Source organism: Erpetoichthys calabaricus, chromosome 9, assembly GCF_900747795.2.
Source record: "Erpetoichthys calabaricus chromosome 9, fErpCal1.3, whole genome shotgun sequence".
Lineage (NCBI taxonomy): Eukaryota > Metazoa > Chordata > Cladistia > Polypteriformes > Polypteridae > Erpetoichthys > Erpetoichthys calabaricus.
The window spans coordinates 39524646-39545288 of NC_041402.2; the positions used below are offsets into that span (position 1 = coordinate 39524646).

At 40.6% G+C, this 20643-nt stretch overlaps 1 protein-coding gene across 1 annotated transcript in view; it reads right to left on the reverse strand.

Annotated features, from left to right (window-relative positions):
• Positions 1-1732: 1732 nt before the first annotated feature.
• Positions 1733-20643, reverse strand: part of dus2 (dihydrouridine synthase 2) — a 67824-nt gene continuing 48913 nt past the window's right edge. The window contains exons 10-16 of the mRNA XM_028809340.2: positions 18670-18756; positions 17527-17695; positions 13413-13534; positions 6685-6828; positions 5615-5702; positions 4409-4482; positions 1733-2333 (exon numbers count right to left, since the gene is read on the reverse strand). Coding sequence (XP_028665173.1) covers positions 2117-2333; positions 4409-4482; positions 5615-5702; positions 6685-6828; positions 13413-13534; positions 17527-17695; positions 18670-18756 — 901 coding nt within the window. The 3' untranslated portion in view covers positions 1733-2116. The remainder of the gene's footprint in view (positions 2334-4408; positions 4483-5614; positions 5703-6684; positions 6829-13412; positions 13535-17526; positions 17696-18669; positions 18757-20643) is intronic.

Sequence of the window (20643 nt, forward strand, 5' to 3'; positions counted from 1 at the left end):
AGAACTCATCCAGACAGACATAACCTACTGTATTAGATGGATGGCCTTATTGAGCAGCCTTTATTAATAATAATAACCTTACTAACAGAGCTGACAAGGCAACCAGACATCTTAAAGAAAACTACATACAAAAGTGATTAATTTTTTTAGGCGTTACTTACACCATGTAGTTTTTAGTGTTGGCCAGAAAAAGTTGTTAATCGCATGCTTTCATGCAGAACAAAGATAAAGTTTCTGAAACTCAGACGTTTATGGTGATGAATGCTGCACAACAGCAACCAATATAAAGAAAAACATCTGTGAAAAAAATCTCATGTTGCATAATCCACACATCAAGTCCTCCAGTCATATGCTTGCAATCCTAAACAGAAGTATTTCTACTAAAATTCTATCAAATAAACAGTCTCCAGAAAATGGTCACGTGAATGAAAATGAAACACACTCGGATGCACTGAAAGTGAAAGCGTTACCAGGAGGAGAATATGCCTCGGACTTGAGCAGACGTCTGAACAAGCAGGAGGTCACTTCACCCATGCAGTTTCACCTCCTGCCACTACATAATCTCGAGGTGCTCCAGGTGTGGCTCACTGCTACGAATATAAATACAACAATGGGAGGTGGGCCGACAGTTCAAATGCTTGTCCACGTCTGGGCACATTTTCGTCAATGAGAATGTTTTCCAGAGGTGGTTTATTTAACAACAGTTTACTAAAAATGCATTTGTTTGGGATGTTGCGAGCGTACAACTAGTAAACTTGACAAGTGGATTAGGCGACATTGTTTGCTGTTGTCCAGCACTGGTCACCACAGATGCTTGTTACATCAGAAACTTTGCTATCTCCATTCTGAATGAAAACACAAGAATAAACATTTTTCTTAGCCATTACTACAAACTATATGGCGTAACATACAAAAAATACGTGGGTAGAGTAATCCTTTAAGGCCCACAAGGAGAGGGCATTGAAGAGAGGTGGTAGAATGTAACTACTCCAAGAGTTTCTACCACAACAGCCCTAAGCAGGAGATGTGTAAAGAAAAAGCTTAGAAAGCATGATACATATTGTCTTCTGTCTATCATCTGACATGTACATTTGCCTACTGTAACCCAATTTTCATGTATAAGCCTTTGTGAAAGAGGGAGTTTTGAACATGACGAAATCAAATGACTTACTTTAGCATGTGTCCTCTACAACCATCAATCATGTCATTCCAGCACCATAGAATACTTGTCAAAACAAAACTTAATTTAACATTCACAAATCCAAACAAAATTAGTTTGGATTAATACATCACTTGACAAGGCTACAGTTATGATTTATCAATCATAGTAATTATAGTAAAAATATGGCAGGCCTTGGTGAGCAAGGCAGTTAAGAACGCTGAAGGAAAATCTCTCTAGTTAAACACAGAAAACGACAGCAAAGCTGTTTTGTCTTGATCACAATGGCATATTTTCAAACATCATAACTATTGTTGCTGAGTGATGGAATTCTTGTGAAGAATAAATGAACAGGAAACTCAGAAGCAAGGCTTTGAAAAGGCAAAGTACTGATTTGTTAAATGATGGGAATTGCTGCCCTGTATGTAGCTAAGGTACAGAGAAGCATTAAGCCATACATTTGCAATAAAATGTGTCTCACTTACTTCAAAAAAAGCATTATTTTATACACTCCATTACCACAAAAAGTGAAAAACAGAAAGCAAAGAAAAGGAAACTTGGCACTTTTAGAGATAGTGGTTGACAGTAATTTAATCATGAAATACACCCTGACACATACAAACAGCCTTGAGCATGGAAAGGCAACCAAACTCTGGAGCCTCAAGCTCACTTTTGTATGCTCAAGGAATCCTGAATGACCCAAACACACAAACAGCCAGAGAGTTTCTACTAGCATGGGTCCTTTCCTGACTTGAGCGGGTGATTGCCTTTACTTCTTGGAGAGTTGCCAGCTGAAACATAAAAGTCTGTTGGAAATATGTTTGCTTGTTTTTATTTCTGAGCTGGATACCAGTGCTCCACAATCCAGGAACACTGAAGGCACCAATTTAAAGTGATGAAAGTGCAGAGTGCCCTTGTCCAGAACATCGGAAGAAATTTACTGCAGACATCAGAACCTTACAGCATTGCATTTTTGGTAGCCACATTCTGCTTTTTGCTAAGTGATTTGGCAGATTCGTCTTCTTCCTCGGTCTTCTCATAAGGCACCTCTTTTTCACGTTTTCGCTTGTTGACCAAGTTGCTTTCTTTTTCACCAATCTTCCCCTCGGGAAGTCCAAGAGTGCGAAGGCAAACAATGGCAGCAGATTGCTCTGCCAGCTTCTTTGATTTGTCCCTAAATGAATAAGTTCAAATGCAAATTAATAACAGAAGAAAACTTTAATGAATTACAGAACATCTGGGGTATGGTTTCCAGAATGACAAAGAAAGCAGCTTTCTACAGTCACTTCATTTTATATAGATGCATGAGCAATATTAACAAAGCAGGCAGAAAAAAACAGCATATTCCACCCTAGCTGTGGCACATTCTGTTAAAGGTGTTCATAAATTCTGAGAAAAATGCTTTGTAAAAGCCTTGTTTTTTGTGTAGGTGTATTCTTTTGAATGAGCGTGGACCCCATCATGGTCGTCCCTTTATATTACACACTTTGGTATACTCCCTGTAAAGGATGATGCACCTAGTGGGCATCCCAGCTTGGATGGGGTAAGGTTCCTTACCTAGATAGAAGGACAGCCCATTGGAAGCTCAAAAGGAAAGACAGGGTGTTCCTTACCTTAGCCAGGAAGACAGCAGAAGATGCCAGTTTGGAACTGGGTTCACTGGCATCCCGGCAAAGTCAGATCAAGGAACAATACCTGGCCAGATGGCCAGTGTGATAGAAAAATCAGGGGAGAGAACGCATCAAGGCTACAAGCTACCCCAATGTGTTAGGTGGCAACATCCCTGGGTGGCGCTATCTGTATGGACCCCCACAACGCATGCTGGGAATCATAGTCCCAAGGATCAGCTTTGTTGGGATTCTGGGGGTGCCACCAGAGGTGGCTGTGAGGGTTTGCGATCCCCATGTTCCGGGACTTCCACTCGTCCCGGGAGTACTTACACTGGGCTATGCCCTAGCACCACAAGTAATCCCGGGTCTAAGATGAAGGAAGCTACTCGATCTCATCCAGACGAGGAGCTGGACAAGACTCCATGGCAGAAGTGGAGGAATAAGAGAGAGAGAAAGTGAGAGGAGAAGACAATATTTGTGAAGATTCAACATATAAGGATCTTGTTGTACGGTACTTTAATTAATAAACCCGTTTTATTTAAACTCGGGACTTGTGTAGTGTGATTATGTTTGGGATTTGGGGTGCTACAACACCCCCTACTGGTCATACCCTCTGTTATTAAACGAATATCCTAAAATAACCCATCAATTTAAAGGATGATTCTGCAGTCAAAACAAGGTTATGAGAGTTAAGTCAATTTAGCATTGGAATCTGTGGGTAAGCACAGCTCTTCCTGTAATGTTTTAGACCTTTTGTCTTATTTAATGGCAGTATAACAGTAAATTAACAGAACATAACCTATTAAAAAAGACGAAAAAAATTATGAAATGGTTTAGGAAAAAGAGAACATAAAACAAAGTAGACTCTGAAAGAATTTCCAAGGCTGCATAATTGCCAGCATCAAAAAAACCTTGACCTGTTCTTCAGCCTTGTCAATCATCAATATACCTCACACTATCTGTAACAATGTTTTCCCTTCAAATGCAACATATAAAATAGCATTCTTAAACCAAGTCAGGGTTGGTTGGGGTTGGTCCGGAGCCTCGACACCACTGGGCATCAGGCACAAACCTGTTTAAAGTTCTTTAGATCACTCAGAAACATTTTAGAAAAAAGAGAACCCTTGTATTGTTATTAGTGAACAACCACTTCATATTTTGTTACTCTTGCCATGGATGCTGCCATTGCCGTGTGTCTTTGTGATGGTTATCTCGTGCATACCTTGCAAATCCCTGGAATTTGCTCTTAGGGTTCTTAGTCACTTTGCTCTTAAAATGATTTTGGTAGGGAAACCACACTTCGTATAAGACAGTCTATTGTTTCAAATTTTACTAATTTGGACAATATGAATCTAACTATTTTCTGGTGGAGTTACTGTTTGTAGTTTTATAAAAGGTAAGACCTACACAAATGCTTCATTCCACCAAAATATGAAGGGAAAACAGGCTACAAGCAATACTTCTGTAAAATATCATGCAGTGTTCATAACATTCACATAATAATGCAAAATGAAAAGGTATTGATTATTTATATACAAAGAGTAATTAGAAGGTGATTAATGAAGTTTAAGAAAGATAATTAAATGGACTTGGCTACTTATTTTAAGAAAAGAAAGAAAGTTTTAAATACTACACTCACCAGACTGTTGACTGAAATTTTTTACCATCTACTGTTACCGTGGACCTAAAAAACCTGTCCAATGATCTTTGCACCTATGGGTGAAAGAGAAATATCAATTGTCAGGTGTTACCAGTTTTTCATTTTATTAGGTTACATTCATTACTTCTTATACTCCTATAGAATTCTAAGGTTTACTGAACAGTGGGCATTATAAAAATATACTTTCTAATATGACAAAAAAAAGAAAATAAATTGAAACATACTGAGCACTTAGAAGTATATAAAACAAACTCTCAACTGAGTTTTAAGGAGTATTAATACGAAGGACAGCAATTTATTTAGTAAGACTAAGCTTCATAGAGTTAAACCCTACTTGTTTGTTCATCCGTCCATTTTCCAACCCACTGAATCCGAACACAGGGTCACGGGGGTCTGCTGGAGCCAATCACAGCCAACACAGGGCACAAGGCAGGAACCAATCCCGGGCAGGGTGCCAACCCACCGCAGGACACACACAAACACACCCACACACCAAGCACACACTAGGGCCAATTTAGAATCGCCAATCCGCCTAAACTGCATGTCTGTGGACTGTGGGACGAAACCGGAGCGCCCGGAGGAAACCCACGCAGACACGGGGAGAACATGCAAACTCCACGCAGGGAGAACCCAGGAAGCGAACCCAGGTCTCCTAACTGCGAGGCAGCAGCACTACCCACTGCGCCACCATGCCGCCCCCTACTTGTTTGTCCATCCATCCATCCATTTTCCAACCCGCTGAATCCGAACACAGGGTCACAGGGGTCTGCTGGAGCCAATCCCAGCCAACACAGGGCACAAGGCAGGAAACAATCCTGGGCAGGGTGCCAACCCACCGCAGGACACACACAAACTCACCCACACACCAAGCACACACTAGGGCTAATTTAGAATCGCCAATCCACCTAGCCTGCATGTCTTTGGACTGTGGGAGGAAACCAGAGCGCCCGGAGGAAACCCATGCAGACACGGGGAGAACATGCAAACTCCACACAGGGAGAACCCAGGAAGCAAACCCAGATCTCCTAACTGCGAGGCAGCAGCACTACCCACTGCGCCACCATGCCGCCCCCTACTTGTTTGTGACTCTGCTTATTCCTACTTGTATATATTTACTCCAAAGAACCAAGGGAAATGATACTGGTGGTATTTAAATGCTGACAGACAGTATAATTTTGAACTCACTGTCTCATAAACAGGTTGTGGGAGTTTCTCCCTGCGGCTCCATTCCAATAAAAACATTTTAGGTGTGATCTGTGGAGGGTATTCTCGCCTGAAAGGAAGCAAATGTGTAAATAAAAACAAAGCAGACAAAACAATAATTGTATCAAATGTAGATTTAAAAAAGCAAAACAGCAAAAATTATTTTTGCTGTTTTGCTTTTTTAAATCCACATTTGATAACACAGTCAAAGATTACAAGAAGGATTATCAAGTAAAACAATTTTTCTGTCAACCATGTAATAAAATTAATTTAAAATAGGATTATGTATTACTTGTGTTAATTCTATTATACTGTATCTTAGAATACAAAAATCATTATGGAGATTAATTGCATGAAGTTTATAATATGCTTTTCTAGCTGAATGCCTGGATATACTTTTACTACTTCCTTTACTTAGTTTATGTATTCAAGTAATTTACTTTTACTCTCATTATGATTCAAAATACTGACTAGCAAAGGGGTGGGCAACGTCAGTCCTAGAGGGCCGCAGTGGCTGCACATATTCATTCCAACCCAAATCCAAAACTTGCCAATCTCAGACACTATTTAATTTTATGGCTTGTTACTCTGTAACGTTAGGCTCTTATATCATAGATTTTTCCTCCTCAAGGATAACATACAAATGATATGAAGCCTAAAACTGCTAATTTACAGTCTGTCACATTTTTCTCTGTTTTATTTAACCAAATAGTACATTATGTATCCACACAGGTGTAAACAGAAACAAGTTAGATGGAGACCTGCTGGCTCCTTCATCATTTGTATCTTATTGCTAATAAGGACCCATGAAGGTAGCCATTTAAGACGCAGAAGCAGTTAAGGGTGGGAATCTTAACAAGTGAGACCACTGAAATGAAGCATTAAAATGACTCTTGAGCAATACGTGCTTCATCAGCAATAATTGACTGTGTTGGAACATAAACATGCAGCCACTGCGGCCCTCCAGGACCGACACTGCCCACCCCTGCACTTGCAGCTAATGCATTATTACTAATGGAAGTTAACTGAAAACATTACTATATCTGCTTTACTTGTCAAACCGGACTGGCAACTGGATCACATCTGTATCATTTGGTTGCTCTTCAGTCTCTTGTCTTCCTAACTCAACTGCTGACTTTCTTATCTCCAGAGCTGACTGTGTCTCTTTCCAGTATTCTTCCATCTCAAAAACTTGACTGAAAAAGAAAAAAAAAAACATAAAAATAAATTAGTCATGAGACTCAGGAGAGGGTAATGGCTATGATATAAAGATTTCATGGTCTAATCCAGGGGTGCCCACACTTTTTAGGCTTGCGAGCTACTATTAAAATGACCAGGTCAAAATGATCTACCTACATTAAAAATTTATTTATATATATATATATATATATATATATATATATATATATATATATATATATATATACACATACTAGTCATTTAACCCGTTACAATAACGGGCGCTAGAACAGTAGTGCATAAACATTAGTAGGAACAGTCTATATTAAATGGCAAGGGACTTTGACCTCATTCTTTTTGTTGGTCGTATTTTTCTTTCTTTCAGCCTTTCTTTTGTTGATATTTACTTGCTGAGCTGACCGTTCTTCGTGTGCTGCCGCCGTGTATTGTGTGTCTTTAATTTTCTGTGACAGTAATACTGTCTTGTACATCCGCTGGCTTGTACGTCCGTAATATACCTTTAACTTTTTCTGGCGGTAATACAGGCGTGCGAGTCAGTAATATGCCTTTAATCTCCTCTGACAGTAATACTGGCTTGTATGTGGCTGTAATATGAGTCACTGTATTGTGTTCCTTTAATTTCCTCTCGCAGTAATACTGGTTTGTATTTCCGTAAAACGCCTGTAACTTTCTCTGATAGTAATATCGCGCATCGCACCTTGCTCCGCACATGCGCACTTCACCAGAAGACACAAACACGGACACCTGGATGCACACAGGGATTTTATTAAAGAGGATATATATATATATATATATTTATACACAGTCATATGAAAAACTTTGGGAACCCCTCTTAATTCTTTGGATTTTTGTTTATCATTGGCTGAGCTTTCAAAGTAGCTACTTCCTTTTAATACATGACATGCCTTATGGAAACAGTAGTATTTCAGCAGTGATATTAAGTTTATTGGATTAACAGAAAATATGCAATGTGCATCATAACAAAATTAGGTGCATAAATTTGGGCACCCCAACAGAGATATTACATCAATACTTAGTTGAGCCTCTAGACGCCGCCTATAGCCTTTGATGAATGTCTGGATTCTGGATGGAGGTATTTTTGACCATTCTTCCATACAAAATCTCTCCAGTTCAGTTAAATTTGATGGCTGCTGAGCATGGACAGCCTGCTTCAAATCATCCCATAGATTTTCGATGATATTCAAGTCAGGGGACTGTGACGGCCATTCCAGAACATTGTACTTCTCCCTCTGCATGAATGCCTTTGTAGATTTCGAACTGTGTTTTGGGTCATTGTCTTGTTGGAATATGCAACCCCTCCATAACTTCAACTTTGTGACTGATGCTTGAACATTATCCTGAAGAATTTGTTGATATTGGGATGAATTCATCTGACCCTCGACTTTAACAAGGGCCCCAGTCCCTGAACTAGCCACACAGCCCCACAGCATGATGAAACCTCCACCAAATGTGACAGTAGGTAGCAGGTGTTTTTCTTGGAATGCGGTGTTCTCTTCCACCATGCAAATCGCTTTTTGTTATGACCAAATAACTCAATTTTTGTCTCATCAGTACAAAGCATTTTGTTCCAAAATTAATCTGGCTTGTCTAAATGAGCATTTGCATACAACAAGCAACTCTGTTTGTGGCGTGAGTACAGAAAGAGCTTCTTTCTTATCACCCTGCCATACAGATGTTCTTTGTGCAAATTGCGCTGAATTGTAGAACGATGTACAGATACACCATCTGCAGCAAGATGTTCTTGCAGGTCTTTGGAGGTGATCTGTGGGTTGTCTGTAACCATTCTCACAATCTTGCACATATGCCACTCCTGGATTTTTCTTGGCCTACAAGACCTGCTGGGTTTAACAGCAACTGTGCCTGTGGCCGTCCATTTCCTGATTACCTTTTTACCTTGCATAACTGATTAACCTTTATGGCACAGTCCTCTCCCAACAGCACCCCCTTGTGGAACCCAGAGACCCAACAGGGTCTACCTCTGGACTCCCAACTCTTATGAACTATTGCAGGTGTACAAGCTGGGATGCCTCCAGTGGAGCTCTGCTACCTAACGTATGGGGAACTTAACTGCTCCTGGCCCTGGGCATCTGCTTGTCCATCTCCCTGCACCGCACTTCCATCTTGTTAATACGTCATGTCCAGCTGGGATGTTCTTCTGTCCTCCATGGCACTCATATATGAGGATTAGTTGAAAAAAAAGCCTTAAAACTTATCAAATACATCATTTTTTCAAGCCAGGACAGTTGAATGAAGTATTGTTTGGTGTCTTGCGATTACACACACATTGTAAAATAGCTTATGCAAGTCATTTTTTTGGAATACAGTAATCCCTCGCTATATCGCGCTTCGCCTTTCGCGGCTTCACTCCATCGCGGATTTTATATGTAAGCATACTTAAATATATATCGCGGATTTTTCGCTGCTTCGCGGGTTTCTGCGGACAATGTGTCTTTTAATGTCTGGTACATGCTTCCTCAGTTGGTTTGCCCAGTTGATTTCATACAAGGGATGTTATTGGCAGATGGCTGAGAAGCTACCCAGCTTACTTTTCTCTTTCTCTTGCGCTGACTATCTGTGATCCTGACGTATGGGGATTGAGCAGGGGGGCTGTTCACACACCTAGACGATACGGACGCTCGTCTAAAAATGCTGAAAGATTATCTTCACATTGCTATCTTTTGTGCAGCTGCTTCCTGAAACGACATGCTGCACGGTGCTTCGCATACTTAAAAGCTCGAAGGGCACGTATTGATTTTTCACTGTTTTGTTTTTCTCTCTCTCTCTCCCTGCTCCTGACTGAGGGGGTGTGAGCTGCCGCCTTCAACAGCTTTGTGCCGCGGTGCTTCGCATACTTAAAAGCCAAACAGCACTATTGATTTGTTTGCTTTCCTGTGTCTTTCTGACAGACTCTGCTCCTGATGCGCACTCCTTTGAAGAGGAAAATATGTTTGCATTCTTTTAATTGTGAGACGGAACTGTCATCTCTGTCTTGTCATGGAGCACAGTTTAAACTTTTGAAAAAGAGACAAATGTTTGTTTGCAGTGTTTGAATAACGTTCCTGTCTCTCTACAACCTCCTGTGTTTCTGCGCAAATCTGTGACCCAAGCATGACAATATAAAAATAACCATATAAACATATGGTTTCTACTTCGCGGATTTTCTTATTTCGCGGGTGGCTCTGGAACACAACCCCCGCGATGGAGGAGGGATTACTGTAAAAAACAAAAAAAAAACATTATGAGATTCAGTCATTTTAAGTGGAAACCAGCTGTGTGTGTGGCAATCTGCAATAACTTTTCACCCCCCCCCCCTTTATCAGTGTATGCCCCCAACTTTCATGCCCCATTGCTTCAAGTGCCAGTGTGGACAAGATGTTTTTTGAAATTTATAGAAAAAGCCTTTTCATACAAATCTGTATATTAAATGATCTAATATGTAATGAAGGGTTCACATTTATTATGGAAACTTTATTGTAGAATAGCACCTTGGTATCGGTTTATACTTTCCTTCTTTAATTTAGAAAACAACTTGAATAGAGCTATGACTCTCTTTTGTTTGTGATATACAAGTTATATCTTCTAGGCTTAGACTAAACAATGTTCCAATAAAAATGTGACCAAAATTGAGTTACCGAGCTGTTGAATAGAAGGTGCAATTTGCTTCTTAATGGAAAAGGACATAAAAGAAGAACAAAAGAACAACAGAGTGAGAGAAAGAGTTAGATGTAAACTAGTTTGTCATAACTATTAATTCCATGGCATTAAAGTTACTTTGAATAATATAGTGTGCAGATCAATAATTTCATAAGAGAAAAATAAAACCTTTTTTGAAAGTATGGTGCATCTACAAAAATATTACACTGAAAAAAAAGATTTACCATTGAATATATTACCTAGAAATTTCAAATCACTAGCCTGGGGTCTGAATATGCTATTCACTGGCATCTCATTTAAAAAAAAAAACAAAAACAAACCACACATTCGACTACGACACCAGAGGGTGGTATTAGACCAGCTGCTCACAGCTTGCAGATAGTTTCCAGACTAAACAGCTCCCACCAATTTCTCTGTGCAAGTCTCAAGCCTGAAGAAAGCAATAATTTGTTGTTTTAACAATATAAGTAACATCCTGCAAGACCTACAAACTGAAAATAGAAATTGTCACTGTAAATTTTGCCAGTCTTGCATTACTCTACATTTTCTGCTTGATTTAAATGACATTTGAGGAATTTTAATCCCCAGACGACACAATTTCATTACACAGCTAATGGCATGATTCACTAGACCACTGGTGTCAAACTCTAGATTTGTGGGCCAAATGCAGTCTGCTGCTTCACAAGGCGTGGCCTTACAAAGAAAGTGTGCGGCACAATAACTGATCACTTCCCTTGCAATTTAGTTTAGAGTTGTCTGTGTATATAGGTATTAGTTAAATAACACAAATTATCAAAATGTTCTAGCATGATTTTCATCTTTGCCCATTTCTTCACTGACAACTATTTTTCATATTATTATAGTCTTACTGCCGCTTTCCCTTTTTTCGAAAATATCAAGGAAAATAAATGCTGATAAAAAAGGAAGATTCAAGAGAGATAGGAGAGAGTATATGCTTGGGAGAAGTCTGGCTTGGAATTCTATGCAATTACATTTAAACCCGTGTCAGGCTTGAGGTGATGTGTAATGATAAGATTTATAGTGTTCAGCCTGAATAACTCTTGGCACAGTGTACTGCTGCCATCTAGTGGATTAAATAACATCAATCCAAAACAAAAAGACTATTTCTATGCTTTCTACCAATTTATGGCAGCTCTAAGGTAACTCATCAATCTTGATGAGTGGGTCAGAACCTCCAACGAAAAACACAATGGCAAACAAAAAGCTGTAAAGGCAGTTCAAGAACAAACTGAAAATAAACCATTGTTTGACTCGAGCGATAGTGATGGCAGTGTGAATTGGTCATCAGACTTTGACACAGAAAGTGAAACTGATGTATGATATGGCAACATATGCCCGAACCACTGTGATATGCCTGGTTAATTTGGTTGCATGAAGCTTCACTGTAGCTGTATGATAAAAAGGCAAAATGATTATAATCAAGTGCACAAGCAAGATATTAGCCCCTTAAGCACTGTTCATGTCAGGGGAAATGTGGAAGTCACTAAGCCTTGCACTGTGGTAGCCTACAATAACACAGGGGGCATGTTGATTGTGCAGGTCAAACACAGACATTCTACCATCTTCTGTGTAAGCAAAAGAACAAATATAAGAAAAATGTGCAAAGAAATATGCTTCTACTGTCCTAATTGCAACATCAGGCTTTGTATTGATGACTGTTTCAAAACGTATCACAAAAAGGTCGTGTATTAAATCTGCATCAGTACAGCAGTGGACATTAGACATACCTTTTCTACTGTATTTATTTTGACATTTTGGTATTTACATGTTTCTATTACACATAATAACATTTTGTTTTTGTTGAAAAAAATGTAACAGTTTTAGCTCATTTTTCCTGGAACTAATATAACGCTAAGGAGTATTAGTAGTCTGTTATGAAACAAACCTCAAATGATTTTTAATTGTTTAAATCAGGAGAATAAAACTACTAAAGGGAAAAAAACTTAAATATAGGAATGTAGTGTAAACTACATGTGATTTGAGCTACAATCGATTTAAATATTTTAAAAAAGAACTCATTGATCATAATGAAGACATATCTTACCATAGGGATGTGAACTGGCTAAGTAGGTGAGACTTTAGGAGGAGATTGTACTTTTCATGGTCAACAAGTGAAAAGATGGACCAGACCTATCAGAAGCCATCGTTTATATCTTTCATTCTCGATGACATAACTGAACATCTCGGTACAGCTTAAACAAAACCTTATCAGCTTAAGTAGGGAATCAGGGAGTCACTTGCCCATTTTTGTATTTGTTTGCAAATCAGTCCCCATCCTGCTGAATAAATACATTTCTATGTGGTGGAGTTGCTGATAAGATTACCCTTCTGAGCACAGGGGTTTGAGAAGAGCATTGCCAATTTTAGAACCCAAGTTAATTTTCAAGTTTTTATGCAATATATTTGCAATTGATATGGAAGATGTTTCTCACAACATACAGAATAAACTTATCAAGTTAAGGTGCAGCAGCACTTTGAAGGCCAAGTATGGCATTGTTCCTGGGTCTGATTCTAATGGATTCCTCCCAGATACAAAGCCACTGCTGCACCTTCAGATTACTTGTGTCCTCTCTATCTTTAGGAGCAAACCAACACATTGAAACACTGACACCACAGTACTGATGACCAGCAGGAGGTGCTACTCTTACAGCTAGGGCAGCAGATGAGTAAAAAGTTAACACTGCAGTTATAACCTCTAAAAAAATATAATCGTTGTTTTTTATTAACATTAGTGCTTTTTTTGTCAGCCAGCAATGTGATTGTCATGTCATTTAGGCACAGTGAACTTGAATCTGACAACTGGCACTAGACAACAAGAAGCATTACTCACGTGACTTCAAAGTTTAAAGCCCCCATACCTACTACACAGCCCCCCCACCCTTACCAGATTTCTTGATTTGACTGGGCAGCATGAAGTCTTTTACCCAGTGGTGTCTCCATCTTTTCCCGCAGCATTTGACAGAGGCAATATTTAGTGTTTGAGTGGTAGTTGTCATAGCACACAGCCTGTGGACAAAGATAATGTACAGTGAAGAGCAGCACAAGTAAGCACCTGACTGTTTCAGCAGATCCAGCATGTACACTACAGTAGAAGGCAGCAACTAAAGTGGCTTTACAAGTCACTGATTATTAAAGTAATGTATGCATATTGTGTGCTTCATTTTCTTGTAATCCCTTCTACTCTTCATATAATCCTCAAATATATAAACACTTCTTAAAGAAAATAAAATGTATTTTCTTAAAGAAGTAAAGTTATAGGAAGAATTGAAAAAAAAAAACAGACCTACACAAGCATAAGAATAAGAATTACTAAAAGTACAGAATATTAATATGAACGGTGAATGAAATAAAAATAAAATGAAATAAAATATTTCTTGATTTTTCTAAAAGTGCTGATTGTAGCTTTTTTCAGTGCAGTGCATGTCTTACCAGCTTCACCGCTTCAGCTACTGGCCCTGTGAGCTGAAGGGATGAAGAATGTCTGTTAAAAGGAGAAGGCTGCACTTCTCCAACCAAGAATTCATCTGATAAAGACAATACGAAACCAGCCTTAATCACTTCCCTGCCTCTGGTTATTCACCCCAATCCTGATGTGCGTGTTTTTCATGTGATGTTTATGACAGATGTCCAGGGACTTTGTCCCACCGGGACGCCGGAAGAAGGGAAGGACCAGGAAAGGGGCAGTATCTTCATTGGACAATAAGGGGGCGACCTCCCTGGATTACATGGGGGCCACAGAGCTTGGGAGCTCAACCCTATGGAGGGACGTGGCCACCACCAGGGGAGCTGAACTCGCTTGCAGCACTTCCGCCACACCCGAGCACTTCTGGTTGAACTATAAAAGGGCCCAGTAACCACCACTCAAGAGCCGGAATCGGGAGGTGGAAGATGGAGCTTGCGAGAGAGGAGTGGAGGTGGTCGAAGAGGGAAAAGGACTGAGTAGTTGTGTATGAGTTGGTGGAACTGGACTGTAAATGTTGTAAATAAACACTTGTGTTGTGGACATTTGGTGTTGTGTCTGTCTGTGGCCGGGCTATCTTTTACATGGCATAATTTTGTGGATGCCCCTGTGCTACAGAGCGACACGCACACGCGCTGCAACTGCTGCATCCACTCTGCACGATTGCCCTGCTTGTCGCCGAACGTCTGACTGACTTACCGTTCTCCCTAATTGTAAGGAAGATGGCCAGGCGCAGCCAGAAGACAACAGGCATTTCCAAAAAACCCGTCATGGAAAGGGTCGGCATGTCGGAAGGTGGGCTGGAAGAGAGCAGCAGCTTCCGGAAGAAGGGATCCAGGAGGTAGGTACAGACTACAGGGAACGTTTGCCCTGGGGGAGTTTTAAGAGTGTTTCAGGTGTCTACCTACCAGGGGGAGACCTTACGGAGGCATGCTGCTGGCAGAAGAATGACGATGCCGAAGAAGGCAGCGGGACAGCGTCCGAGGAGGACGGGAGCCCGTTGTCTCTAAGAGAGCTAGATCTGGCAGACGAGCACCTAGGCTTGTATCCCAAGGGGAGAAAGTCCTCGGCAAAGAGGGCGGTGGAGGACCGGAAGTCCGCCCTACAAGCAGGTGAGGGGTTGGACGGTGTGTATTACATGCCCGCTGAGGATTGGTCGAAGACAGGACTAATGAATGCCCATCTCCAGCTGCAGGATGACGCGACTGAGCCTGTGCAGAGGCCCCCGCATCTCACAGCCGGCAGATAAGGACCGAATACTGCTAAGTCCACCGCCGGCTGTTGATATATGTTTGATTGCAGCTGTGCATGAGCTGGAGGAGGTCCTTCAGCCCATACAGCCACTTCTAGAAACACTATGCGTCCTCCCGGAGATGGTTGAGAAGCTGGGGGAGAAGGCAATCGCGCCTCTGAAGGCTCTACAAAAGTGGGTGGAGTGGCACAGCGCTGGGTTCTCCAGCTGGAGGAACGCGGCGGTACAGGTAAGTGTTACTGGTACCATAAATGAAAGAGGAAGCCCTCACGAATTGAGCCAGGATATTGGTGAATGGACTCGAGTAGCGAGGCGTCCTACAGTAGACCGGGGTATGAGCACCGATCACGCAGTAGGGGCTGAGGCACAGGGGAAGGGCCTACTTGCATGCGTCGGCACACAGACCGCCCTGGTCCAAGAAGCTGCAGCGGTCTCATTCCAGTCAAGAGAAGTGAAAACAGCGCGGGGTCCCACTTGCTCCCATAAGGGGATCCAGGCTGCTGTGTCACCCCAGAGTAAAGGGAGACCTGGGAGAAAGGGAAAATCTCCCTACAGGCAGCAGCGTGAGCCTGAGTGCTCACGCAATATACTGTAGATCTCTCTTCGAATGGGAGGAGAGAAACCCCGAACCTGGCTGGAGACGAGGCGGAGCAGAGATTCCCCGTTAGTTTCTATGCCTCGAGGGCTTAGGTTAAAGCAGCACATCAGTGTTACGAGTGCCACGGGAGTAACCATACGTGGAGACGCTGTCTGAATCAAGTTGCGGAGGACGCCTGGAGGTGGTGTCAGGGCAGTGTCTCCGCACCATATTCCTGTCTTTCTACAGGGGGAGACTGTGGACTCCAGAATGCCGCAGTCTGCACAAGGAAGGAACCAGCCCTCGCGGGACAAGCCGCTTCGCCCTATGGGCTTTAGCTTGGGGAGGGACAGTGTGACAGATGTCCAGGGACCTTGCCCCACCGGGACGCCGGAAGAAGGGAAGGACCGGGAAAAGGGCAGTATCTTCCCTGGACAATAAGGGGGTGACCTCCCTGGATTACATAGGGGCCACACAGCTTGGCAGCTCAACCCTATGGAGGGACGTGGCCACCTTCAGGGGGTGCCTGAACAGCTCTGGAACTGTGTTCCGCAGCACTTCTGCCATACCCAGAAGTGCTGCCAGAAGAGGAGCTGAATTCACTTGCAGCACTTCCACCACACCCGGAAGTGCTGCCGGATGTTAATTGGGGACCACTTGGAGCACTTCCGGGAGGACTATAAAAGGGCTCAGCAATCACCACTCAAGAGCCGGCAATCACCACTCAAGAGCCGGAGTCGGGAGGAGGAAGAAGGAGCTTGCGAGAGAGGAATGGAGGCGGCCGAAGAGAGAAAAGGACTGAGTAGTTGCGTGTGAGTTGTTGGAAATAGACTGTAAATATTATAAATAAACGCGTGGTTGTGGACATTTGGTGTCGTGTCTGTCTGTGGCCAGGCTATCTTTTACATGTTCAATAAAGGTTTTGCTAGCTCAGTATGGTTAGTTCACTATTGTATTATGTATGTACACACATTTAATATTGAGACAAGTGAGAAACAATGCTGTTACACACAGTCTCAGATAGAGACATGACCCACAAACCGTGCACATCTGGGCCATAACAGAGGAAACATACGCACAAGTAAGTAAACAAAAATGGGGCAGAAATGATAAAATAAAAATATAAACATCTCAAAGAAGAGTTGGAACCAAAATCCAATGTAGTAAATCAAATCCTCATACTCAAATACCAAGAGAGGGTGAAAAAACTGGGAAAGCTGTACAGTGTTTTAAATAAGTTTTGAAATGTGTTTTAAAAGTGCTTTTATGTGTGTATTTAATAGATTAAATATGAACCGCCACCATAATACCAGCAGCCTAAGAGTAACTTCACTCAAACACGCGAATAACATGCATACTCTTTAAGAGAAAGAATTTCACTCAAAACTGATCCATGTCTCAAGAACTGTAAAACACGGCCTCAAATGCATTTTAACAAAGTTTTGTTCCACAAGTTGCAATTTATGATGTCAGCTTGTCTTGTTTAGTGTGTGTCCAAAGACAATATGTTTTTATCTCGCTTTATTCACAGATGGATGGCTCAGTCAGCTATAAGTCACCCAGCATAAATACGACAAAGCAATAATGAAATTCAATCAATACAAAATTAGCAAATAAGCAATTAGCTTAATTAGCAATAGTCTGTTTCTCTCATTGTCCTGTAACATTATTCCTAGAAAAGATAACAGGAGTCGGGGTGAACAGCTTACATATCTGATGTACTCTCTCATGACATGTTCCAGAGGCAGTAGTCCATCTTTCCTAAAAATGGAAGGGTTCCACATAGCTGCTCTTGCAAGCATAACTGAGGAGGACCCAGTCAATGATTGAAAAACTTCTATATCTGAGTGTACCTTGACATGTTCACTGGATCCACCACTGGGAAAACACAGAAGAAACCAGAAATCAGTCTCATAACTGATCCATCATCTAGAAAATGTAAAGTGTTCAAGAAAACAAAGAGCTTGTTTATAAATCGAACATATACTGTCACAACGGCCTGGCATCCTGGAGGAAGAACCAAGCCAAAAATGGTACCCATAACTGTTGATTTTAATAAAGATTTATAAGCATCTGCAGCAATGAGAAGTCAAGCAAAATGACACAATTTACGGGCTAACTAAAAAGATTACAATATGCAAGCTTTCGAGGCAACTTGGGCCCCTTCTTCAGGCAAGAAGATACACGATTACAAGAAGCCTAAAGAAGGGGCATGAGTTGCCTTGAAAGCTTGCATACTGTAATCTGTTCAGTTAACCAATAAAATGTGTCATTTTGCTTGATTTGTCATGTCATCAACAATGGCTAACATGGTAAAACACCCCCTTACTATAAGCAGTTGAAGCCAAGTCAAAACAATTCATTGAAGTAAAATAAACAAAAAATGAAGGTGTCAAATAAATGTTTCTGTTAAAAAACGATCTTGCACAAATGAACATCCTTGTACGTTTCTCATTTAGTTTACACAGTTGAACATCTCTAAATCAAAATACCAAACAACAGCAACTTCACTGCAATGAAGAAATTGACAACCATTGGTCACAGGGTTGCTTAGACTAGCTTTGCGAATCATAGATTGAGAATTTACACCATTGATGCTGAATCGACACTGCAGAGTCCCAGCACACTTGCAAAGCCAGTGACCAAAACGACTGCCTTCATTTTCTATGTTCTTACAAAGATACTTCTATATACTGAACCACACACAGACACAAAAATACATTCTAATGAACAGAAAATGAAAAAGAATGTCAGCACAAAGATTACAAGCTTTTAAAAAAATCTATATGTACTTATTTAGCCTTGAAAAAATATGGACATTTGCATAGCTGCTCAGGTACCAGCAAACTTACTTTGCTATGACTGGAATGGAGACTGCATCTGCAATGGCCTTGATTGTGTCACAGTGAACGGGATGTTGTGGTCTCTCTTCTTTAATCCTGTAAAGTCACAAAGTAAAACTCTCATGTCTGTGACTAAATTGGTACATACCCTACTAAAGACACCAAAATGGATAACATCCTCAATGAAGCAAGAAAGAAATGGACACATTTCTACAACAACTGAACTACGGAGGTGTGTGATGAAGTGTTATTATGCCACAATTTTAAAATTAACAGGGCTGCATCACATTTGATTTTCAGATGCACTGCTCTGCCAGACAATGCATAACAAAATTGAATTGATGCATCAAAAGCATTCTTCGTCAAGGAGCTCACAAGAACCAGAGCATTCCAATTTACAGACACCAAAAAGAAAAAAAAAATATACAGGCTAAGTAACATAGTAGTCCTAGGGTTTGTTGAGATGAAGTGAAAATATGAACATGAACTGCATTCATGGGACACTCGTCAGTAGATACTCAACACTCTAAATGCTGTCCAGAATGCTAAACATGAATGATTGATATTTACAGCGTGAAAAAGCAAACAGGGTGTTCAAACGTAAGATACAAAGGAATATCAATGTTCTCAACTGACTAAAGACATTTGACTATCTTGACAACTACTGATGTCATGTTTGATGCTGGCCATGTCTGTTTAGTGGTAACCAAGCTGGTTGCTATCACATGATTGGCATTAACATGACATGACATGACATCAAGTGCTGACTGTTTAAGATGGCATTGCAGCATTCTCAGTATACCAAGGATTTCAAAAACAAACCTTTCCAACATGACTCATGTTTATTTTAGTTACGGATCAATTCTCAATGACTTTGCCAAGTGAATTCTGCTCTACTCTCTTTCACAACAATGTTTTTGTGTACCAAAAAATAAGTCTGCTAGTTTAGCTATTAGTCTGATCTAACCTCTACTTGTTTTTGAGCTGAAATTTGTGCAGCTCCTTAAAAGCTCTTTAAAAGCTCTTTACTTCTCCTGATCAAATCCACTCAAAATAATTTCAGACAGTGGCATCTTATGTCTGTTCCTAACAAATGCATCGGAATGAAAAAAAAAACATACAGTACCCAAAAAAACAGAACATAAAACATAAACTATCTTTACTTTGTTACCAACCAAAATTAAGCAACATTACTATATAAGCAGGTAATAACCACAGACATTGAAAACGTGAGTCACAGCCCAGGTACAAGTGCTAACCTATGCTGCTAACATAATCATACTTATTTCTCAAGAACAGTAAGATAGGATTTTCTAGCCAAGAAATCTTTTTAAGGTTAACACTGGTCTTACATCTTTGACAATTACAACTAGGTCAGATTTTGAGCTGCTATAACTGAGAACTGGTGGTCATGGTGGTGAGTGCAGATGTGCTATTGTGTCCATTACTAAAACGATTTTCTCCATGTATTCGTTGACATTAACCCACCTTACCCTGCTTTCCTGCAAAACACATTAGTAAAAACTGATGAGCTTTAATAACAGGTTACACAGGAATATATGCATACGTATCTCTGCATACAAGACATACAGTGAGATGCATTTGATGCACAGTAAAGGAAAGCAATCCTTGATGTTCACTGCAAATACTAGATGCTTAACACAAAAGGGCTGCCACATCTATTCACTCTTATACCAGCTTCACTGCATTCATTAGTTATTAAAAATGTTGTAGGACAGTCAGTTACAGGAGATCACACACTTTCCTAATTTAGCAAATGTTAAAAATGCAGGGAGCACATTGACAATATAACTGAGTGATTTTTTTTTTGTTTTTAATATACAGTGGGGGAAATAAGTATTTGATCCCCTGCTGTGTTTGTACGTTTGCTCACTTACAAAGAAATGAACAGTCTCAAAATTTTATGGTAGTTTCATTTTAACGGATAGAGACAGAATATCAACCAAAAATCCAGAAAAAGCA